The sequence below is a fragment of the Cyprinodon variegatus genome, unplaced genomic scaffold (assembly GCF_000732505.1).
Source record: "Cyprinodon variegatus isolate N-32 unplaced genomic scaffold, C_variegatus-1.0 Scaffold38, whole genome shotgun sequence".
Taxonomy (NCBI): domain Eukaryota; kingdom Metazoa; phylum Chordata; class Actinopteri; order Cyprinodontiformes; family Cyprinodontidae; genus Cyprinodon; species Cyprinodon variegatus.
This window is the reverse complement of record NW_015150491.1, coordinates 1414986-1440938: the sequence shown is the minus strand read 5'-3', so window position 1 is coordinate 1440938 and position 25953 is coordinate 1414986. Positions and strand designations below refer to the sequence as shown.

Here is a 25953-nt window from a genome sequence, read left to right as displayed (position 1 = left end):
ATCGGCAAAAACCACCTCTCTCTTTCGGAATTAAATTTATTTCCGATCGGACCGAATCGGATTAGAATCTTCAGTCTGACATGTTTACATGAAACATTTTTTATCTGATTCGGCCTTCAATCCGATTATTTGTGTCCATGTAAACGTAGCTATTGATGGCTCATTGACATTGTTTATTTTTTCTCAGTGGTTGTTTTCAGTTTTGCTTATTTATGAACAAGCCACATGTTTTTTCAATGCAGTCTTTCACATATTTATTTTCCCCACAAATATTGTTCTATTATTATTATTATTATCTCTGGCAGTCAATGTTCAAATGTTAATTAATAATAGTGTACATAATGAGTTTCAGATTAAATAACATTTTTGCATGTAAGTATTTATATTTGTCAATCATTTCAAGATCAGATCAAGATCAGTGTCTGCACTGAGTCTCCTTCTAGAATGGCCTTGAAGAGAAATATGTCGCCTTAGCTTTTTTTTTTTTGTAAAAGGTAGCTTTAGAAATTTTAACAGACTTAGGTTTAGTTTCCGAAAGGTTTAGTTTCTTCTTCCTTGTGGTTTATCCCACATTCCACATGATATGTTAGTGTTTGTGTGTGCCTGACAGGCTGGTTCTGCAGTGAAAGTCTTGCCTTTACTGACAGCATGGTTCAGCTGTTCATTTAAGAAAGTCAGGTTCAATTTAGTTTTCCAATCCAACTCCTTGGTGTTTTTTTCTTTTCAATCTTCACCCTGTTTTTCAAGTGCCACTCCAGAAGGTTTGATCTGATTTATATTAATTGGAATGCTTTCTTTGTACTACTTTTGCCATTAAAGAAGAACTTTCCCCATTGAATGACGAAGCTTAGGGGTATTGCTTTTTTATCTTGAAACTGAAAGGAGATGTGCAATAAAGTTGTTCAACTAATTCATTAAAGTCCTATTTAGTTTCAGGATGGTCTGTATCTTACTACTGGCTTCTTCTACATAACACCACTAGGTGCCGGGTTGTCAATCTCTGTTTTCCTTTTATATTTGTTTTTTTTTTCTGTGTCACAAGAGGAAAATTAAGCTTCTGAATTGGTTCAAGTGAATATAATCCTTCTTTTATAAATTTGAAATAGAGAACATTTTTAGAAGAGCAACAGTTACTGTTGGAACTGAGTATACTTGACATTCGTTTCCAAAAATATAAAGGTCTAATGTTTAATTGAATTACTTTAGTAAACCAAGAAATACATATTTTCTTTACTAAAATATGCACGTTATAGCTAATTGTATCATAGTTACCAAAAAACACAACTTTTTTATATTTCCATAGGGTCCAACTTGGATATAACCTGTAATGAGTCTTTTAATTATCTTATAAAAATCCTTTTTAATCCTTGTATTTTCTTACCCTGCTGAACCAGTGTGAGTAACTTAAGTTATCGCCAATTACATTAGGAATGTAATGAATTTCTAGAGGGATGCAGAAAACTTGTTCATATATTTGATATTTTAAGGGTAGACACCAATGGTGTTATTAGGATTTTTTTTACTACTTGGATTTTTCAAAATATTAGCAAACAAACATATTAATTGGAGTTAATTTTCATAGGCTCTGTTGAATTTCATATAGAACCCTATCAAATTTCTGCTTAGATGTAAAATCTCTGAATGATAAAAGAAGAGAGCACTTGCTTTGCTCTATGCTGTTTTTTTGTTTGTTTTGTTTTTTGGTTACTCAACTTTATTGAAGTTCCTTCATGTAATGGAAAGTACAGATTCAAGTCTTTGAGCCCTTCTTTTGGAGGAAATTTTGATATTTAATTATTTTTTTTCATTATGAAATTAATTATTCCTAAGTAGTGGAGCTATATTCTGTTATGTTTGTTTCTGGGCTAATGTTTACCATCCTACAGGGTCTCCTGTGAAAGATGCTTTTTGCAGCTGAGGTGTAATGAGCTGATGCACATGAACACACCTTGACAGATGCACAAATAGAAATAAATGTGTAGGTTTGTACATATATTTTCCTTTTTAAAGAAAAAAAAGCTAAAAATACTAGCATTATAAGTGATGAGTTCTCATGGTCCATAGGTTTTGTAATATTTTTGTTTTCTGAAATTGTTGAGTTTATTTCATATGATGTGTGGTGTGTCTTTACAAATATTTAAAGATATTTACAATATTTCACAGTCTCAGATTTTCAGTTGGTGTTATCAGCCTTTTTTTTACTTTCTCAGACACAAGGGTTATATGATAAATGAGGTTGCTTGTATTTACTTAATTTATTTGATTTCTTATATTTGTCTGTAGAACCTTTCCTGCATTTATTTTCCTTGTTCGGTAGAGCAACATTTTCATAATAACAGAATGAAATGAAGAATTTAATTTAAGACGTCTCCAAAAGGTGATATAAGACTTTTTTATTTTAAATCTCTTTAAATCCTTGTTTATACAAACTTTACTGGCACAAATTCCCACGCATTTTAAGGCATTCCCATTAAATATGCTGCACAGATCATCATTTATTCATAGTACTGAGGAGTTGGAAAAGCACATCCCTGTAGGGTCCCTGAGCGTTTAGAGAACTTCAAAAACTATTTTTAGAACTGCAATATTCAAGCTTGTATTCTGCCCTAAGGCAACAGCTACTTTTCTCATCTTTACTCATAGTACCCGTGGCCAGGAACATATCAGCTGAAACAAGAACCTTAGAAGTAGACTACTCTTATGGCATAAGGAGTCTGTTGGTTTCAAACTTCCTCTTAAAAGTTATAATCCTTCATTGATAGAGTGTGGGCTCATATGACTGATGTGTCTTGTTTAATCTATTCACTTCACTTTAAATGTGATTATCTAGACAGTCCAGGAAGTGGTTAGGAAGTGAGCTCATTGAGGTGTCATCACATTCCCTCTCTAAGCCACAACACGCCCAGGAACTCTGCGAGTCCATAAGTCTGATGATGCTTTTGGCAGAAATGTTAAACTGAAGAGAATTACAGAATCAGCTATTTTAACAAATTCACAAATTTTATATATTTTTTGTTTCAAATTGATACATCTTTTAGCAGACTGTAATTGAAAATCCTTCATAATGTATTGTTTCTAAAATATCTCTTAACTGTAAAGACAAAAATGCTTTTTAAACCAAAATAACACTGTACCGTTATTTTTAGTTCCCCTAGTCTATGTATTACGGATCAAAAAACATTCTCCAACAGCTTGGGCTTACAAAATCTGGAAAATGTCTCTAGACTTATTTTCTGAGGTTGCATAGCTCCAAGATTCCTATTATAAAGTCACAATCCCAATTTGGATTACAGCCTCGGCCATACAGTATTCATTATGCTGACATGCCGTTATTATTTCCAAACCACGGTGTGGATAGAGAAATTAGATTTTCCACCTTATCTCCAAATAACTCAATCTCACTCTTTGTTCAAAATAAATAAAGGTGTAGAAAATGCTTAACTGACACTGCCGGCCACATACAGAGCAGGACTACGTTCCAGTTATGTCAAACCTATGAGGGGAAAGCCCTGTCATTCTGCAGCTAAAAGCTTCACCATGCACTGAATAATGAATACAGATTCCCCATCCAGCTTATCTGCACACTAGTTCAAAGGCATTCTGCTAGTCCATGCATAAAGCAAAAAGACCCACAGCTATATGCTAATGGGCCTCAACTCCAGGGACTCAACCGAGCTCAAATGAGACATGCAAATGTTCCAGAGATGAGGAGGAAGACAGGAGTGGAGAGAAGGAGCTTAGGAATGATTAGAGGGGTCAAGAAAGCACAAAACTGGACACCAGAAGCAATAATCACACATGTACTTTCATGTACTTATTAAACAATCGTTCAAAGTCCAGGAAGAACATGTCCTTCCAAGGGAAATCTGGACACTGAGTTGGTGCAGAGAGATGCTAATGACCTCCTGAGAACTATGTATAAGAGAGGTGCAAGAATCAGTAGACATATCAGAGTAGATTATCGTGCAAGTAACTTTTTGAATCCATGGCTGTTGTTGAAACACTCCACAATAAAAAAAAGTGTTTATCTTGTCTGTTTTACATTTCCCCTATTCTGCAAAAACAACACCACCTGATGTGTTCCATGGTGTATGTATGCTGAAAATTCCTGATTACAACCAAAACAAGAGAGCCGGTTATCAGTAAAGGAAGCAGCACTCTTTTCATTAGTCTCTCAAAGAAAAACAACAGCAGCAGTCATATCCTCTGAGTAGAAATGTCTGAGGGGCTTTCTTTTTTTTGTTTTCAGGATTTTAGTTTCTGAATTTTACCAGTAGCTCTGCTATGTTTTTTTAAGCTTCTGCAGATTTTCCAGCTCCATTTCTCTCTTGATCCTTAACCATCAATCCTGCTTCCTCTGTCTGCTTTTTTAATGCCTCCTTCCTTTCAGCTAATCATTTAAGTTGTTTTAAGGGGTTTGTGGGAATAAAGATAATTTCCCATAAACACACAGCAGCCAGTGTAAATAAAAGGCAGGCCAACCATAACCAGAAAGACTCAAAGGAATACAGAGAAGTGAGCTGTTGCCCTGAAATTCTCTCTGACTGCAGTCCAAATCCTCTTACCTTTGCCTGAAAACCAAGCTTCTCCAACTGGCATATGAAATACTTAAACCCTAATACTTTTTTCACAAATGCAGGGAGGAATGAAAAAGTCTTATTTAGACTGCCTACAACAGCCATAAATTGCAATATCCACAGATGAGAGAAGGATCCAAAGTCATTTAAAAAGAATTTAGCCTTTTATAAGCCAGAACCTTTGCAGGTGATGTCTGGTAAAACAATATTGAAGCAACAATGTTAAAACAATTTAGGACCAAGGATTCTTTTGATTAGTTTGTTTTTAATTCTATAATGTATGTATTGTGACTGGCAAAGTAAGTATATAAATGTATTTTTAAGCCTTAAACTTCTCTATATTTTGTCACTGTAGAAATCCCCATGCATTTAGGACTTTAGTTAACTGACCAACTCAAAATAGTACATTGTTGTATAGGAAAGAAAATTATACTGTAATTATAGCAGTGGGTCTTTTAGGGTGATTTCTCCACAAGCTGTGTACATCTAGACAGAGTATTTGCAAGTTCTTTGGAAAATATGTAAATGTCTGTCTGTCTGGTTTGATAGTAGCTCTGAATATTGTCACTGCTTGCCACAGATTGTTAAATTGCTAGAGCTCTGTTTCTGGCTTAGGCAATGCTCAGCACTGGTTTTATATTTAGAGTTAAGCCTCTGCCCAATAACAATATTACTACTTAAAATTGTGATGCTGATAATAGTAACAACAAATCCACATTTACCCCCTGTCTTCATAACCTTTCTTTCAGCCCTCTCTGTGATCTTCAGTATATTGGGAATTTTAACCAGGTCAGGTGATGGCTTCTATGGCAGATTTAACACGTTACATATAAAATGTACATGCAAAGCGTATACTTAAGTACACTAATATGAGTACAATATTCCAAACAATCCTTTTCAACAATAACACTTGTCACACTAATGATGAAATCAAAATATATTTTGTGATGTGTTTTCCAGACTTTATTCTCATAAAATGACTCTATTACCACAATGGATGGGGTGGTTATATTAAGAGAGATTTTTTGTCATAAATAAACCAAAACCCAAATGTTCTTATGTTGCCCTACCCTCTGGTTTGTCGCATTCTGTAACCTGGACAAGTTTGCTCTTGCAACTCTCCACTAAAAGCGAGCTGTGCAATCAACAGATTCTGCCACATGAGCTTTTTATCCCTGCAGCTCTTCTAGAGTTAGAATACAGCTCCTGGTTGCTTCTCCAAATAATATTTTGTTCTTCAGACTTGTACATTTTGACATTACTCTGCACTTTTTGGTTTTGTTTAAGTTTTCTTTTTTGGGCTTTCAGTTTTACTTTGTTTCATGTTTTTCTGCTTTTTATAGTTTATTGGTTTCATTTCAATTTTGTGTTATTCTCTTATTTTTTATTGTAATTTAGTTCTTAGGTATTGCTTGCCCTCTGCTGCCCTCTTGTGTTAGTCTCTTTTCCCCTAGCTCCCTTCTAGACTGCTCTGTCCACACCTGCTCCCAATCTGCTGATTAGCCTGGCCTTTGTTCAGTCTCCCATTTATACACCTCATGCTCAGTCACTGTTTTCTGTTTTTTTTTTTTTGGTGCTTTGTATTTTTTATTTTTTTAGATGTCTGCCTTATTTTTTTTTTCATTAAACCAACAAGAACTCATCTCTGCTTCACTCACTTCTGCGTTTGGGTCTTCAAGCAACCTCAACCCCCTAGTTTACGCATTTTGGTTCAAGGTTCAAGGACCTTTTTTCCAGTCAGATCATTTCTGTTTGTATATGATGTACCGTATGTTTCATATCATGCTTTGTTAGATGTTCAAAACTTGGGATATTTTTGTTAGTTTTATAACTTTATCCATAACTTATCTGGTATCTTTCTTGATCATCCTAAGGCTTTTTTTTCTCTTATGTACCTTAACCGACATCTGAGACCAACAGAACAATTGTATTGACATTCTTATTATGTTAAAACACAGGTCAGACTATATGAACTTAAGGGGTATCTGAATAGCGAGCGCTAAATTGCTAAACCAACAGTTAAAGAGTTCCGAGTGTGGTCTGAGGCCGCCATGGAGTCACTCCAAGACTGTTTTGAATGCTCTGACTAGAACATCCTCAATGCTGCAGCAACATATGACAACTTATTAAATATTGATGAGTATGCTATGACTGTGTCAGCCTACATCAACAAATACATTGAGGACGGCAGCATCAAAAAGAACATCACCACCCAGGCCAACCAACCACCCTGGATAAATTGAGAGGTTCGGAAATCGCTAAAAGCATGGAACTCAGCTTTCAACTCTTGTGATAAAGACGCACTGAGAACGGCGTGTGCCAACTTAAACGTGCCATCAGATCAGCAAAGCAGAACCACAGCCAGAAAATCCAGTTTTTTTTTGGATGATGACAGCAACACCAGGAGGATGTGGAAAGGCATTCGGATGATCACGGACTACAACACAGCCTACCTCCCTGGTAGATGCAGCAAACACTGACTTCCTAAATGAAATTAACAACTTCTTTGGAAGGTTTGAGGCCCTAAACAGCCTCCAGCAGTGAAAGCTGTTCCACACCAGGGGGAGGAGGCACTAAACCTGGATGTAGCTGAAGTGAGGAAAACTCTGAGGAGAGTCAATCCAAGAAAGGCCTCAGGGGCTGATAACATACCTGGGCGGGTGTATAAGGAGTGTGCAGATCAGCTGGCTGGTGTCCTCACAGACATTTTTAACACCTCGCTGGACCAATCCATAGTGCCAGCATGCTTCAAGTCTGCCACCATTACTCCAGTCCCAAAGAAGCCTCAGGTCAACTCACTCAATGATTACCGGCCTGTCACACTGACTCCAATCATGATGAGTTGCTTCGAAAGGCTGGTTAAAGTCTGCCGCAAACATTCAACCCGTTCCAGTTCGCCTACCGACGGAACCGCTCCACTGAGGATGTCTTCTCTGCTGCTCTCCACCTGAGCCTGGCAGACCTGGAGGAGAAGAACACCCACATATGGATGCTGTTCCCGGACTTCAGTTCAGCTTTCAACACCATCATCCCACAGCATCTGATGGGAAAACTGGAACAGCTGGGCTTCAATACAACCCCTTAAAATTGGCTGCTAGACTTCCTCACAAACAGACCTCAGTCAGTCTGGGTGGGACAGAACATCTCTGATGTCATCATCCTAAGCACAGGCTCCCCTCAGGGCTGCGTCCTGAGCCCCCTGCTGTTCACCCTGATAACACATGACTGTGCCCCCAGGTTCACCACCAATCACACAGTAAAGTTTGCAGACGACACCACAGTGGTGGGCCTCATCAGTGATGACAATGACCAGGACTACATAGAGGAGATGGAGCAGCTGGTGGACTGGTGCAAAGATAACAGCCTGATCCTGAACTAGGAGAAGACAAAAGAGATCATCTTGGACTTCAGGAAGACTCTGCCTAACCGCGCTCCACTGGGCATCAACAGCTCAGCTGTAGAAGTGGTCAATAGCACCAAATTCCTGGGGGGTGCACATCACAGACACGCTCATCTGGAATGTAAACATCACCTGACTGATCAAAAGGGCACAAAAGCACATGTACTTCTTGCGGAGGATGCGAAGAGCCCACCTGCCCCCACCCAGCCTCACCACCTTCTACAGAAGCACCATAGAGAGCGCTCTGACCAGCTGTCTCACTGTGTGGTGTTGAGGCTGCAGCGCGTCAGACTGGAAGAAGGTGAGAATAGTAGTAAGAACAGCAGAGAAGATCATCGGGGATCCCTGTTTCCTCCATTTAACACATTTCATCCCAGCGCTGCGTGTCCCGAGCCAGTAACATCATGAATGACAGCCAGTCATATGTTTATATTGATTTTTGATGTATTTATTACTGTTTTCAAGGCTGCACTTAAAAAAATGAAATTGTCTAGAGCTGTTTTAAACGAAATTTCTTTTTGTATACATTCATCACAATAACAGTCATCAAATAATTTGTATAAAAAATGACAAAATAAATCTGTCTAAGTCTAAGTCTAAATGCAAGAGAACTATTGCATACCACTGCAATTGTATTCTACTTTTTGGTGATCTGTCACCCCAAATCCTGTGACAAAAACAAATGTTGTGTGACAAAGTGATCAAGGTGTATTACTATATTCAAAGACACTATATATCAGTCTTTTTATTTGATTATCTCTAATTCTTAAACATAATTACAGTTCAATACATCATTTAGTAACTTTTAAAGGTTTGAAAGCCTTGATTGAATCAATAAAACAGTTATTACTATCTTATAATTTACGGAAAATATTGCATAGCATTAGAATTTTCATAACAAAAGAAAAATCCGGCTTACAAAACCATTACTAGTGTAGTTGAAAGAGTAGTTTTTCAGTAAATCACATCACACTTCCTGCAGTTGGCTCAAAATTTACTTTTAGCCCCTAGTAACGCCAGATAAGGTGGTTAAATTCTCAAAATACAGCAAATGGTAAGTGACAGTTTGCAAGTGGAAAAGAACTAATACCTAATATTAATGCCTCAGAAACACGTCATGCAATCATTTCAGCTCAAAAAACGTGCATGGTTCTGTTATAAAACGTGTGTCTAAAAACAACTCATTAAGCTTCCCCTACTAAAGTAAACTGAAGTAAACTAAATCCCTCTGCCTCTGTTGTTTCTGCCAATTATTGAGATTCTACCCAAGTTCATTAAGAGAGCTTTCAAAGTGTGAAATCAGTTAGATGTGTTCTGATGAATGTAGAGTGAAATATAGCTACTGACCTCATTAAAGTAAGCCACTTCCTCGCAGTTCTCTGCTACTCGGCTGTAGAGGGGCAGACCTGACAGATGGAGAAAGAGTTAGAGATTAAAAGGCAGTTGACTTAAAAGTGTGATGATGGCTGAGTTAAGTGGGCAGCCTGGGAAGATTTCTAGAAAACACAAAAATAAGGTAAATAAATGAAATTGTAAACTGTATAAAATACAATTAAGTTTGACTCAAGAAAAATGCAAGAAAAATTTAAATATCGAAGCAAATCTTTTTTCAAAATGAAGATGAGTCCAAACATGCATTTATAGTAAATCAGTATAAACTGACCAAGACAATAGATTTATCCTCCACTTCCTGCTACTCGACAGACAATTGATTAATTAGAGTCCCTTTTCTGTATTTCAATTCCCAAAGCTACACATATGAGGCTGTTTATAATTCAGGACAGATAGCACTGCTGTAGCAGCATTGCAGCTAACAAAGTATTTTAAGCTTTCTGGCCATTTCTTTGGAGTAACATTTTGAGGTGATTGTAAAGCATCTTGAACCCATCCAGATACATGCTGCTATCTTTAAAGGGGGCAAAACTTAATCTAAAATAGAAATTAAACAATTAATCTAATCATGATCAATCAGTTACTGAAATAATCATCCAATAATTTGGAAAATCAATCTAACCATTAACTTGAGTGTACAGACTCTAAAGCATGCCATTGGCTGAAGAAGAAAAAAATCTAAAGCAGTAATTAAGTCCCAACTGTACAAAGATATTAACATTTCCATTTAAGATTAGAAACATTCCTAGCTCACTTCCAGATACAAACCAACCAACAGGACATTGTGATCATTGATAAGCAGCAGAGGACTGTCATGATCTTGATCTGAGGTCTGGTCTAAACACTCATTATAATCACCTGCATATCTCCACCATGTTCTCATTACTGCTCATTTGAGCCACCTGCTTCAGCTTCTATTTAACCAGCCTTCTACCAGTCATCTGTGCCAGCCTGACCTGTCTTTAGACTCTTGCCGGATTTCTACCTGTGTGTTAACCGAACCTGGAACTGTTCCCTGACTCTGTTCTGGATTTCCCTTGGGCACCTTAACAGATCTCTGACCTCCTGGCTCTGACTACAGAGCATTTCATCGACACTGGCTTTGGCTTCGCCCTCTGGATTATCCTGCTTTCCTTCGTCTGGTCTTTTCTGATCTCCTGCCTGTCCTCCGACCACCGAGACACCAGCTTCTGGGACTCTCTGGGTGCCGCCCACCGCGTCTCGTTGGCAGCATACCGGCTGGAGCCAACCTCATCCTCTGGGCCCGGACTGAATTTTAAGACCAGATTAGTGACTCACACGTTCATTATAATCCTCCCCAGAAAGACGTGATCACTAACCTTTGGTCTCCTCCTGCAGAGGTTCCTGCCTTAGACACCAACACTGTTCACAGCAGTTCCAACTTTAATAAAAGTTTTGTTTAATCTAACTGTCTTTCCTCTACGAAAACTGGCCTAAAGGAGGACAGCTGTAGTGATTGATGTGGCCATCGCAAATGGTGGAAATATCAGGAAAAAGAACATGAGAGATTGGAGTATTACCAAGGGCTCTGGGAAGAACAAGAGAGAGCATGGAAGGTAAAGGGAACTGTAGTCCCCGTAGTCATCTGAGCAATGGGGGCAGCAACCTCAGAGATGTGACTTCAACATATTCTTGGAGAAAAATCAGACATCTCAGCCCAGAAATATCCTGCTCTAGCACCCGAATGCAAACACATCTACAAATGTATTAACACCTTAGTTGAATATCTATGACTATCTTATGAAATTAACAAAACACTCTCAAGTAAAGTCCAGTTTGGGTTGTGAATATTAGTATTTTTAAGTTGCAAATGATAAATACCACATCATTCAAATAAATCAGTGTTAGTTTAACTGAGGGTTCTTGGAAGAGAATAACAAAGTTGCTAAAAAATCTATCAAAATGTAAAATAGTCCCTTTGCAATCTAAAATTGCTGATGTATGTGATTAAAGCCAGAAACTGACGATTTAGTTACTTAAGTAGCATACTAAAAAAATTACAAGGAATGCCATAAAAACTGAAAAAAATGTAAAGAAATCTGCCTGATTAACTTTGGAACATAAAGCAAATTAAGAGAAGGTAGTAAATGAAAAAATCAATATGGATTACAAACTGCCCCGGAAGTCACATTTAGTGTTTTTTAATAGCCATGTGTTCTGTTGTTGAAGTGTTCATCAGCTCACTGCACAGCTAACTGATTCCCTTGTGCATGCTGCAGATTGTCTTCACCAGGCTGCTTTGTGCTTTGCTTATGAAATGTCCCACTTTCCTTTGTAGAGTTTATTTGCTTTGAATAAACAAGGGTTAATGTGACCACGTGTGGACAGTCATACTAACTTAAACACACACAGAAATTAATAAAGCTCCCTTTCTTTCCATCTGTATTAATATGTTTGAATAGAAATCCTGGATGCTGCCCAACTCTGACAATATTATGAATGAGAAGGCTTCACAATGTCTTTTTATTCATCGTAAAAAAAAAAAAAACACTTATGAGGTAAGGCACACATATTGGGAAAACAGGTAAAAACATACCAAGCCTATTTCGACTTCTTCACGTTTCATCAAAACAAGCTGCTTTTCATTTTCCTGCAAATGTTCCCTTTTTTGTCACATCTCTATAAAATCCTGTGCCACCTCCTGGATACCCACGTCCCTTTGCAGCAGTTTTTTTTTTAAAACAAAATAAATAGTGCTTTAGAGTCAAAGTGGGAGAAGAGACAACACTCCTCCTACATTATTGATAACAGTGGCCTTTCACTGGAGTGATTTCATCCAACTAAAGTGTGGGTTAAAAAATTATTATGTGAAGCTTATATAAGGTGCTGCAAACGAAACTAAAGAAAACTTTCTGCCAATCAGCTCAAGTTGTCCCTGTTAAACTACAATCTGCCCGATTTCACAGCATTTCCATCCATTTTTAACTCTGTGCTTGAATGACTTATCTATGCCTGCTAAGGAGCTGCTAAGGATAGTGCTGTGTAGGACCTAAATGTGACATCAACAGACTACTGTACTGATTGGTCATAAGTTAAGGGGAAAAGCAAGTTTTTTTGCTGAGGGAGTGCAGGAAAAATAACCCATAACCATACCTGAACCAAAGGAAAAATAAGAAAAAGGTCATGTCATCTTTCTGAATTACAAGTGGCTGCACACTATTTATAAACCTACCCAAAACCAAAGCAGGACGTCAGTCTACAGAAGGCTGCTCTCCTCTGTCTACGTATACTCCTACGTAGAGGCAGAGAGAAAATGCCCACAAGCAAACTGCCTACATAGGATAAAATGCAAGAAATACCCCACTTAATCTGTGCAGTGATGGATTATGGTGACAGGGGTAGAGATTGAAGCGACCTTTATAGGCGTCCACTTCCATAGAAACGTAAAGGCCTAAGTGAGCAAGTGGGAAAAACAAAGAGGAAGCAATCCTAGTATGTAGAACCATATACTCAGGTTCATGCAGTGAGAAATAATCCAATGTTCTTGTCAACAGTTTATGTCCTGTTTTATTACTGTTTAACAGTAGATGGGTGAAATTCCAAATAAGTGCCATTTAACTATGAATTAAATGTCCAGACAGGAAAAAATATAATTAGAAAACACTTCTACAGCATGACAAAGTTATAAAAAGACAAAAATTTTATATGTTTCGACAAGATTGGAGAACTGCAAGACACAAGTAAAGCTGAAGGTTCTCAAATATCTCCTTTTATATATTTTCTTCATTAATCGTTCCACAGAATATTACACATTTAATTAAAGGCTCTGCAGGCTATGGTACCGACCAATGAGCAACGCATACAGAAATGCTGTCCTTAAAAGAAACCGATAACATGAAGAATCCATTACTCGTCAAAAAATCAATTAATTTTTTTGAAGTCTCATCTTAAAGGCAACCTCAGTTTGTCGATTAAATCTATTTTCAGAGATAATTAACTGGTCACTGGTTCGAGAATGCCAGAGACAATTTCAAATTAAGCTCTCATGCACTGATTCCAGTCTTATCTTCTCTTTTATGAATGTAGGCATTAGAGTTGTTCCCTGATACTGTCAATGTGTTGCTTCAACTAAAGCAGAATGTCAGCCTAAATAAATGTTTGATTTTGCATCGCAAATATACAAAAAATACAGGCACAACTCAGTAAATATGTGTTCCATAAGACTTTTTTGGGTCAAACTAAGAGTGCCTGTTAATAACCTTTAAACTGATATTAATTCTGCTTAAAGCATTAACACTGTTCCTCTTTAGATAAAGGGTCAGATCAGACTATACCTGCTAAGGGAACTGAGATCTTTAAGACTGCAGGGTCGTTCCTGAAGACCTAGCTTTACCTCTATGGTGGCATTAGACATTTATGATGGCGTGGCATGTTGAAGCAGCAGCCACTTTGCAGCTAAGAGGAAAAGGTAGGATAAGGTACTGAGGAAGACTCTGTCCTATGATGTCCCCTGGACACAGAGCAGATATTGGGAGACAGAAGGACATTGAGGAAAATAATGTCATGCTTGGACAATATCTTTCACTCTATTCATAAAGCTGTTATGGAGCTGGAGAGTTCACTGAGTGAAAGAGTGCTGCATTCTAGATGTACAATAGACTGCTTCTGCAGACCCCTTCTCCCCGCTGTTGTCAGACTTTATCTTTGCTACCCCCAACAGGCCCAGGAAGTGTCTTCAACCATGCTACAATGGCACAGATTCTTGATATAATCAATAATTATTTGTACTGTTTCTAAATCGATAATGGGAATAGATGTGATCGACTACAGATGTTAGTGGTTTCTTCATTTTTCAAAAAACATTCTTATTGCACAGTTCTTTACAGCTTTCTTTAAATTGTTAATGTATTAGAAATAGAATAGAATTAAACTTTATTTTCATTACAGTGTCACAAGTACAAAGCAATGGAATTAACTCTCTGCATTTAACCCATCCCCTTGGGGAGCAGTATGATGCCATTGTGCAGTGCCTGGGGAGCAGTGTGGGGTTAAGGGTCTTTTGCTTAGGGAGCCAGAGTGGCAGGCTGTGGGAGTGGGGCTCAAACTCAGAACCTCTGGGACCCAAGGGCAATGCCCTAACCAATAGGCCGACACTCCCCTACAATATATTAATGTATTAAATCAAACATTCCTTATTTTCAATTCAATAAATCTTTTATAAGTCATCACTGCAGTATTTTTTTCCTTTCTGGTGTGTTTTTCTGTCCTGCTGTACAGCTTAATGTTTAAAATTTTGTTTTCTTTCATATCTTTTCCTTTTCACATCTGTTTTAACCACTGTAACACCAAAATGTTCCCACTTTGCGATAATTAGGTTGTTTCTATTCTATTCTGTTCTATTCTATTCTATTCTATTCTTTGATCATAATAGCTAAGTAGTTTCACTTATTTTATATCATGAACATTGCAATAAGAATCTAATATTTGGAGATGCAGCTATATATCTGAAGAAAAATCACTGGTTATTAACGGACATTTTTATTTTAGCCATTTAATTCAATTATTTAATAAGAAAATTTAATTTTAAATATTTCCAAAGACATAAACATACAAAATTGACATGATAAAATGTTTACAAAATACACACTGCAAAACATTGTTGAAAAAATATTTTTGTTTAAATCTTAAAGCTATTGATGAACAAAAAATCATTAGATAATATCACACAAACCACATTCTTAAGACACAAGCTAAAAATGTTCACTTTTTTTTTTCACAAGCTCTGCTCTTCTGGTGCCATTGTCTTGTAATCTTAAATCGTGTCCCAGCTCCCACACAGCTATCAAAAATGGTTGAATGAACTCCTGAGCTTGTCGTTAAGTTTTCCAGAGGCTTGTTAATGTACTTTCTATTTAATTCAAGATGCACTGAAGCAGGAAAACATCTATTACCTGTAGAGATGGATCTTGGAAGGGTAATTCTGTGGCAACTTTTCCCTTGGGCAGGAACTGACCATTACAATACAGTGAATAGAACAGGTGCACATACACCTTGGCTGTAAGTACTCAGTGTTGCTGTTTGGGGTTCAGCTCCCATCTCAAGGCACTTTTAGGCATTTTCCTCCTTCATAAAAACTGTCAAACAAAAGCCTAAGATAACTTAAAAGAAATAAGGAAGAATCAAAAGTCTAGTGTTACTCAACCTACAGAGATTTTATGTTTTCTGATTATGAAAATAGCCCAACTTGAAATATTACTCAGCTGAAGCTCAGTTATTTTTACTCAAAAACATTTTTTTTTTATTTTAGAATACTTTTGCATCTGAATTATATCAAAGGTGAGAAGAAAATCCAACAATTAAAATACCTACACCTTAGCTTTATGAAGACACAGTGGGTTAATGATAAGGGAGCTCTTTACACAGCATCATAAATTTAGCTCAACCAGTTAAGGTTACTGCTTTCTTAGGTCAGAGCAGTGATTGGGTTAAATGTTTTATTCATAAGGGGGGCAGAATAAAGATGCAATTCTGTGTTATTTGCTTAAGAAGATTGTGTTTGCCTTTAGGACTTTGTTCTGACAGTGTATCTTACACTTAAAAAAGACTCTTGTACATTTGAGCCCCACTCACCAATCTTACACACATCAGCGATTTGAGATTGTTCTCCTTGACAGACACCTTCCCGTCCAGACAGGAAGTTTTCAGAGTTGAAAGCACTAAGGAAACTCCACTGACAGGTTTTAGGGAACGGCATGACTCAAACAATCCCTCCACAGTAAAGGAGATTGACACAGACAAGCACTCTGCAGAAACATTTGTCACATTGTATTTAAACGACTTTATGGCTTAAAAACAAACTTTTATATAAACTGTGCAGAGTAAAAAATTTTGAGATATGTTTGTTCTTAGCCTCACAGGCTCCAAATGAATGTCATGAGTGATAAGAATGATTTACACAGCCTCCTTCATGGCATGAAGGGGAGTACTGTTGTTTTGAGGAGATCCATCTGGCCAGTGAAAGGTATATTAACCTAACAGGGAATGGCCTTGATGAACTCAAAGTTGTTTTTCCTCCAAATGTTCAAGTGTGAGAAAGTTCTTTATGCAAGGGTTGGGTTGGTTCCCCCTGTGTGTGTTGGGAACTTGTAAGGTATAAATGTATGTACTGAGCTTTGGCTAGTCAGAGCCCTATCTCTCCATCTGAGGACAACCAATAAGTTTGAACCTTATTTCTTGCAAGAAATGCTTCTGTCTCAGCTTCAAAACTCCACAACTGTATAAACAGACACAAAATATTTTTATTACTGTCTGATACCTTATGATGATTNCTTTGGGATGTGGTGGAACGGGAGATTCGCATCATGGATGTGCAGCCGACAAATCTGCGGCAACTGTGTGATGCCATCATGTCAATATGGATCAAACTCCCTGAGGAATGCTTCCAGCACCTTGTTGAATCTATGCCATGAAGAATTGAGGCAGTTCTGAAGGCAAAAGGGGGTCCAACTAGTTACTAGCATGGGGTACCTAATAAAGTGGCCGATGAGTGTATGTGTTCCATAAGACTTTTTTTTTAGTCAAATTAAGAGTGCCTCTTCAAAATAACTTTAAACTGATATTAACCCTGCTTAAAGCATAAACACTGTTCCTCTTTAGATAAAGGGTCATATCAGACTATACCTGCTAAGGGAACTGAGATCTTTAAGACTGCAAGGTCGTTCCTGAAGACCTAGCTTTACCTCTATGGTGGCATTAGACATTTATGATGGTGTGGCATGTTGAAGCAGCAGCCACTTTGCAGCTAAGAGGAAAAGGTAGGATAAGGTACTGAGGAAGACTCTGTCCTATGATGCCCCCTGGACACAGAGCAGATATTGGGAGACAGAAGGACATTGAGGAAAATAATGTCATGCTTGGACAATATCTTTCACTCTATTCATAAAGCTGTTATGGAGCTGGAGAGTTCACTGAGTGAAAGAGGGCTGCATTCTAGATGTACAATAGACTGCTTCTGCAGACCCCTTCTCCCCGCTGTTGTCAGACTTTATCTTTGCTACCCCCAACAGGCCCAGGAAGTGTCTTCAACCATGCTACAATGGCACAGATTCTTGATATAATCAATAATTATTTGTACTGTTTCTAAATCGATAATGGGAATAGATGTGATCGACTACAGATGTTAGTGGTTTCTTCATTTTTCAAAAAACATTCTTATTGCACAGTTCTTTACAGCTTTCTTTAAATTGTTAATGTATTAGAAATAGAATAGAATTAAACTTTATTTTCATTACAGTGTCACAAGTACAAAGCAATGGAATTAACTCTCTGCATTTAACCCATCCCCTTGGGGAGCAGTATGATGCCATTGTGCAGTGCCTGGGGAGCAGTGTGGGGTTAAGGGTCTTTTGCTTAGGGAGCCAGAGTGGCAGGCTGTGGGAGTGGGGCTCAAACTCAGAACCTCTGGGACCCAAGGGCAATGCCCTAACCAATAGGCCGACACTCCCCTACAATATATTAATGTATTAAATCAAACATTCCTTATTTTCAATTCAATAAATCTTTTATAAGTCATCACTGCAGTATTTTTTTCCTTTCTGGTGTGTTTTTCTGTCCTGCTGTACAGCTTAATGTTTAAAATTTTGTTTTCTTTCATATCTTTTCCTTTTCACATCTGTTTTAACCACTGTAACACCAAAATGTTCCCACTTTGCGATAATTAGGTTGTTTCTATTCTATTCTGTTCTATTCTATTCTATTCTATTCTTTGATCATAATAGCTAAGTAGTTTCACTTATTTTATATCATGAACATTGAAATAAGAATCTAATATTTGGAGATGCAGCTATATATCTGAAGAAAAATCACTGGTTATTAACGGACATTTTTATTTTAGCCATTTAATTCAATTATTTAATAAGAAAATTTAATTTTAAATATTTCCAAAGACATAAACATACAAAATTGACATGATAAAATGTTTACAAAATACACACTGCAAAACATTGTTGAAAAAATATTTTTGTTTAAATCTTAAAGCTATTGATGAACAAAAAATCATTAGATAATATCACACAAACCACATTCTTAAGACACAAGCTAAAAATGTTCACTTTTTTTTTTCACAAGCTCTGCTCTTCTGGTGCCATTGTCTTGTAATCTTAAATCGTGTCCCAGCTCCCACACAGCTATCAAAAATGGTTGAATGAACTCCTGAGCTTGTCGTTAAGTTTTCCAGAGGCTTGTTAATGTACTTTCTATTTAATTCAAGATGCACTGAAGCAGGAAAACATCTATTACCTGTAGAGATGGATCTTGGAAGGGTAATTCTGTGGCAACTTTTCCCTTGGGCAGGAACTGACCATTACAATACAGTGAATAGAACAGGTGCACATACACCTTGGCTGTAAGTACTCAGTGTTGCTGTTTGGGGTTCAGCTCCCATCTCAAGGCACTTTTAGGCATTTTCCTCCTTCATAAAAACTGTCAAACAAAAGCCTAAGATAACTTAAAAGAAATAAGGAAGAATCAAAAGTCTAGTGTTACTCAACCTACAGAGATTTTATGTTTTCTGATTATGAAAATAGCCCAACTTGAAATATTACTCAGCTGAAGCTCAGTTATTTTTACTCAAAAACATTTTTTTTTTATTTTAGAATACTTTTGCATCTGAATTATATCAAAGGTGAGAAGAAAATCCAACAATTAAAATACCTACACCTTAGCTTTATGAAGACACAGTGGGTTAATGATAAGGGAGCTCTTTACACAGCATCATAAATTTAGCTCAACCAGTTAAGGTTACTGCTTTCTTAGGTCAGAGCAGTGATTGGGTTAAATGTTTTATTCATAAGGGGGGCAGAATAAAGATGCAATTCTGTGTTATTTGCTTAAGAAGATTGTGTTTGCCTTTAGGACTTTGTTCTGACAGTGTATCTTACACTTAAAAAAGACTCTTGTACATTTGAGCCCCACTCACCAATCTTACACACATCAGCGATTTGAGATTGTTCTCCTTGACAGACACCTTCCCGTCCAGACAGGAAGTTTTCAGAGTTGAAAGCACTAAGGAAACTCCACTGACAGGTTTTAGGGAACGGCATGACTCAAACAATCCCTCCACAGTAAAGGAGATTGACACAGACAAGCACTCTGCAGAAACATTTGTCACATTGTATTTAAACGACTTTATGGCTTAAAAACAAACTTTTATATAAACTGTGCAGAGTAAAAAATGTTGAGATATGTTTGTTCTGAATGTCATGAGTGATAAGAATGATTTACACAGCCTCCTTCATGGCATGAAGGGGAGTACTGTTGTTTTGAGGAGATCCATCTGGCCAGTGAAAGGTATATTAACCTAACAGGGAATGGCCTTGATGAACTCAAAGTTGTTTTTCCTCCAAATGTTCAAGTGTGAGAAAGTTCTTTATGCAAGGGTTGGGTTGGTTCCCCCTGTGTGTGTTGGGAACTTGTAAGGTATAAATGTATGTACTGAGCTTTGGCTAGTAAGAGCCCTATCTCTCCATCTGAGGACAACCAATAAGTTTGAACCTTATTTCTTGCAAGAAATGCTTCTGTCTCAGCTTCAAAACTCCACAACTGTATAAACAGACACAAAATATTTTTATTACTGTCTGATACCTTATGATGATTTGAATTTATTATGAATTAACTGATTAATAATCAGGAAAGCAGAAGTTGCTTAACAGAAAATATTTTTCAGCAGAATTTAAAGCAGGTAAAACAAAAACTGTTTACTTTAAGGATTCAGAGCATATCATCAACCAAAAAAGATTTTTTTCAATTATATTCAATCTGTTCTAGCAGCCAATGAAAGAAACTGAAAACACAACTTGATGAAGAAACGTGACGGAATGTAGCAGCAACAAGTGAAGCCTACTGCCAAAACAAAACCAGAACAATAAAAAACATAGAGTGGGTTGGTTTCAAATTCATATTCATGAATCATTCATTTAAAAAAAAAATAAAAACAAAAAAACAACATATTTAGTTTGGTATTAGGTACCCGTGTAACTCGGTAAACTGGGTAAAGAGACAAAATATGCAAAGACTCTTTCATTGGAGGCATAACCAAAGCAAAGAGATAATGCCTATGCTTATGGGGAAAAAAACAATACTCTGGCTTACTCTGAAAATATATGAAGTAGGAGAAATTATGAGAAATTAAAAAACACATGACCTGAAAACAAACACAAGACAACAGGGAGTAAACTGGACCAAAATACACAGAAACAAAGGGGAGCATGAAGCTAAGTAAAATAAAAGCAGGAATAATAATACACAACAGCAATTAAACCTAGATAAATTAAACAATTCAGGGATACTAAACAAACAATACAGCCCAAGTTCTCAAAATCTGGGGCAGGTTTTGGTCTAAGAAAAAAGAAGCATTTGTTGGATTGAATGTCTTGTTTCATGATGCAGGAGTGTGAAGAGTTGCAATCTTGTGGATGTATTGTCAAAATACTTGTCAAAAAAACTTTAAAAACAACAAAGCACAAGGCTGACGAGAGCAATAGTAGTAAAGAAGTAGAGTTACTCTGAACAATCAAAATATAGGCCTGCTGGTAAGAAACAAAAATTGTGTAAGCCACTAATGACCTATATATGTCTAAGGTATTGGTTTGAGAGATTATTGTCTCTAAATATACTTAATGAATCTTAAGTCTTTCTACTTTTATTATGTTTTCCGATGCAGCTGTTTAATGTCTAAGCCATTTGGTCTTTTATGTGTTTTATTTTTTTTTTTTTTAGAAAAAAAGCAAAACAAAGAACGCAAAAACATTCACTAAAACAATACAGGGTAGAAAAAAAAACACCCTGTATTGTACACTTGCTGGTCTATACACAGTATACCAAGCTCTTTATATTTCACCATTTAAACAATTTTCCTAATGACTTGAGAAAACCTAACTTCATACATTGTCTTCAGTCAGGACATTTGCTCAAAGACCTTTTCTATAGTATTAAGCTTGAATATATTTTAATTTCAATACCATTATCTATACAGTATGATGTTCCAGCCATGCTTGACATTCAGGATGGTGTGTGTTCATGGGGAGGGGTAGTTATGTTCTGCTACAGATAACCCTTTAAATGGTAAGCAAAAAGTTAAATTGTGGTCTTCCAGATCAAATAGTTTCTAAAGACTTTCTTGTTGTTGATCCTAAAGGTTAGATTTGAGGAGTGAACAGGTAAACATCCTGCCTGTGCTTATGATCCCAGATCTGCCTGCTCATTTGATTAATGCTTTTCTTCCCCAGCGTATCAGTTTATTTGGATGGCCATATCATGTTAGGTTGCTTATGTTTCTTTTTTTATTTTTTATTTTTTTTTTTTACATTACAGCATAAATAATGTACCATTGGATGTGCAAAGCTTGGGATGTTGTAATATAAGCTGACCCAGTTTTGAAGCTTCCCCACAACTTTATTATTAACCAGCCTGCTGTATTCCTTGCTCTCCATGGTGTTGTTCACAAAATATTCTTTAAAAACATAAACAGATCAGCAGTATTTATAATGAGATCAAACTACACTCAATGCCCTATCTAGGACTTCTGCAAAGTTGAGCTTATCTAGCAAAAGGCCTCTGATAAAAACACTCACAATCATTATCTATTTTCTATTAGCAAATCAAATCTTTTTTATCATAAATATTGTAAATTTGAGGTAATATACAATTATGCTACTTTTGTTGATAAGATAGAACCAATAGAGGGTATAGTTATGTTTTTAGTTTCAAAGAGAGAACACATAAAAGCCCTAATGTATATAAAGATTAAAGGCAGTGTACCTTCATACCCTGAACCATTTTTCTAAAAAGGAAGGCAATTGCAACCTGAATATTTCTAAGGCTCTCACACAGGAAACATTGGTGAATTTATTTCAAATCATAAAGAGATGAACTGCAGTTCTTAAGCTGACAGTTGCACCACAGAGAAAGGAGCGCAGCATCTAATTTCTGACAAGGATGACACGCTTCATATAATATCTGTACCCAAGCGAAATCACTGCACCACAGAGCCTAACACTGAGAGGCATCCTTTTCTCCACACCACACACACACACGGATATACAAACAGAGCAGAAAAAAGAACAAGAACTGGAGGTAGATTTTGTAGCATCCCTCACTGTAAAGATGATGACACTGGCATTGTTAAACGAGAGTTAAAGAGGCACTAAGCGCCTGTCAGAGAGCACTGATCGCTGTCCAAGGTGCTGAAAGGTGCACACCTACAGTTCCTGTCTCCTTATCTCCCTTACACAGAAAACACAAGGAAGAGTGAATAAAGCCACAGATTTGTCTGGATGCTGTATATGTGTACAGTATGAAAACAGGAAGGAGAAAGAAGCTTTGTACATATCAATAAAAACGCATTAAACAACAATATTGTTGTCTTTGGTTTCACACCAAAACGTGTTCCCCATATATGATAAAAATAGCTTTTACGTTAGACAATTTTGTTATATTGACAACTGAATATAAAAACTGACAATAACTCTCATACTATTGAACATGTTCACACATTGTTTTGTTATAAATACAAACTTCAGTGGATCTTATCAAGAGATAATGTGTAACGAACTTATTGAACATGATAGGTGAAAGACAAATAACACATAATGGTCAAATTTCTATGTGTATATTTTAAGAATGTATGGTGTGCGTCTGTTTACACACCCTTTGCTCAATAGAATACACTTCAATAATTAGTTAGAAAGCCACTGACACAAGAAAGTCCAATGTCCAGTTTGGCAAAAGTAATTTGTGTAAAAGTAATACATTGTAGAAGATAGTGCTCCTGTCAAGATATGACAGAACAATTGTTTACCCTTTAAGCAAAATGCTTTGTGTTACACAACACTGGAGACAGAGTCCTCACAATGAAACAAGGTGGAGGCAGTTTAATCCTGGGGGAATGGTAATGCTCATCTATAACAGGGAAGCTGGTCAGACCTGATTTGACTAAATAGATGGAGGTCAATTCTGGGCAAACTAGGAAAATAGGCATGTTGGATTCTGCAAAATGACTTAAGAAAAGATTCACATCAAACCAGGATAACTGCATTAAGCATAGAATAAGGGAGTCTGAATACAAAGCATTTCTCAGGTTTCCTTCTTCTTTCAGTTAATTGTTTGTTGAAAAACATGAACTTTTTTGCCCCTTAAATTATTCACTACTTAAATTAGTATTGGTCCATTACATGAAGTACCAGAACTTCAAACAGCCTCAACATGCATCCATGCTGCTGAACGTTCCTACCTCTGAATGTAACTTTCGCGATCCTGTCACCTTTCCCCCGAAGGTGAGCCACCGTCTTCAGGTGAACCACTAGAGACATCATCGGTGCTCTCTGGCGGGAGGGAGTAAATTTTTTACTCCACGCAGATAAAACTTGAACCGATTTGGTGCAATCACTGATTTAATGGGAGCCTCTGTTTGGCTCTGGATGCGTTCTGCCCAGAAAACAATTTCATCTCCCGAACCGTGGACATTACAAGCTTGTCTAAGACAAAGAAAGAGTCTATAACTGAATCATTCAAAGACTCCAGTCAACATTTTCTCCCGAACTCCGTTTATGCTCCCTGGCGGTAAAGTCTGTGTCTCTCATTCATGAGCCTGGCGCTTGGTTTTACGCTGGTCGCTGCGCAGGAAGGGCGGGGAGGGGGGTGAGTGGGCTTCACTTCCAGGGGAAGATGCTGATGCTCTAATTGCAGGGATAAAATTCAAGGAAGGAATTAAGAGGAGAGGAGCTGATACTCTTTCTTTTATGTGACACTGATTATATGACCATGAAAGGCTATTTCCGACTAACCAATTTCACAAAACTTTGCACCCCATACACAGAACCCTAAATGTAAGTTTATAAGAAGACATGGCTAACTCTTTGATCTTCATCCCCACAGCAAAATTAGTTTTTTTTTTTTTTTATGGCAGCTAAAACCATCATCGTTATGCCAGCAAGCTATATTTGATCCTTTGTCTTAGATTAAGCGCATACTGCAGGATTCAATATATGTTCCTTGACATTACAGTTGCCAGGCAACTCTGTTTGCCCCATGTATGTTTCTTAAGTGAATTAGGAGAATATCAGGGGTCAGATAAGCAAGGTCTTTGGCTAATGAGCAGCTGTGTTTTGACCAGAGACTGACTGGAGCCCACATATGTGAGATGAAACAACCTGCAGACCAACTGATGTTTCAAATGTCTTCAGGATAAAGCTAAGGATGGATGAAGGGAGTGACGATGTAAGAGGTGACAGCACAACCCATCTCCCTGGATATGGGGGTCCATATAGGAATCCTATATGTTTGATAGGTGAGATCATGCAAACATGTTTATGGTTGTCTTAAAGATAAAATAATTAAGAATTGTATATACTGAATAAAAACAAAAAAAGGCCTAACAAATGTGGACATAATGTCACTGCTTGGGAGTCTCAAGAGCCTTTATGACACTGTAAAAAATGTATCAGTGAAAAGGAGAAAAATGTTGTTAATTGAAATTATGCTTACATCGCACAATATTTATTAGATGCTTTTTCTTTAACACTAAATTGCTCAGAGTGGCCCTTTTCTTTTTACATATTGGTGTGATTGTGGGCTCAGTTGCAGATATGAGGATGACATGATCACAAATAACTAATTGCAACAGCATAACAGGCAACAGGAAATGAAGACATCAGAAGATCTTTAAAATGGAGTAACAGAACCAAAAACCATTTGTACAGATAGTTAGATTACCGTTTGGTGCACATGTTGAATACGTAAGCAGACGATGAACAGCTGTAAGGGACAAGGGAACAAATATATGATGTTGCAAGGGACCAAAATACTCCTATCATAGCATACAAATTCCTGCCAAGAAGTTTTAACTTAGGAGGTTTGATTGCTAGTTGTGGCGCTGTCTTCTAAGAGTTGTGATTGGTTTATAGAAGAAGAAAAAAACAGTACTGCATTCCTAATCATTGATGAAAAGAAATTAAACGATAATAGAAAACAGACTTGGTTAAGAGATGTGTATCATGATGTGTGTCTGAGCAGCGGCTTCCATTGTTATTCTTGTAATTTGCCTCCTGGAGGAGAACGGGGGTGAATTGGCCCTCAAATCACAGTGCAAAGAGGCAGACTTTGAAGCACATTGCAGAGCAGATTAATCTGTCTTTCACTGCTTTTACGCACCAGCCTGGATTGTGAGAAATAAAAGCCTGAGAGGAAAATTCTTCACACAAGTGAACTTCAAGACACAAACATTATATAATATCTCACCTATTTTTTTTTTTTTTTTTTTTTTTTTTACCAAAGTCTGTAGTTTGCCTTTTACTGTACTTTACCTTGTCTACAGGGTGTATTTATATATGTTTTTCTGTGACCTTTTCAATTGAAAAAAAAGGCTCATTATTGGGAGAATTTTACAGATTAAAAATAATATGGAAATTTTTCTGTAATTTATTGTTTGTACATCTTTTCAATTTTCAGTAAATCATTCATCCTCAATTAAATTCAACTAATGAGTCCAGAGATTAAAACTGCCTAATTTACCTCCTAGAGGATGCTGAAGTTTATCTAAGCCATATTTTGATTTTTGTTTATTTTCAA

General features: G+C 37.0%; 1 protein-coding gene across 1 annotated transcript in view; it reads right to left on the bottom strand.

The window, feature by feature from the left end:
* The window catches only part of LOC107081396 (otoferlin-like), a 101025-nt gene extending 77067 nt beyond the window's left edge, over positions 1-23958 (bottom strand). The window contains exons 1-2 of the mRNA XM_015369583.1: positions 23618-23958; positions 9325-9383 (exon numbers count right to left, since the gene is read on the bottom strand). Coding sequence (XP_015225069.1) covers positions 9325-9383; positions 23618-23699 — 141 coding nt within the window. The 5' untranslated portion in view covers positions 23700-23958. The remainder of the gene's footprint in view (positions 1-9324; positions 9384-23617) is intronic.
* Between the last annotated feature and the right edge of the window lie 1995 nt (positions 23959-25953).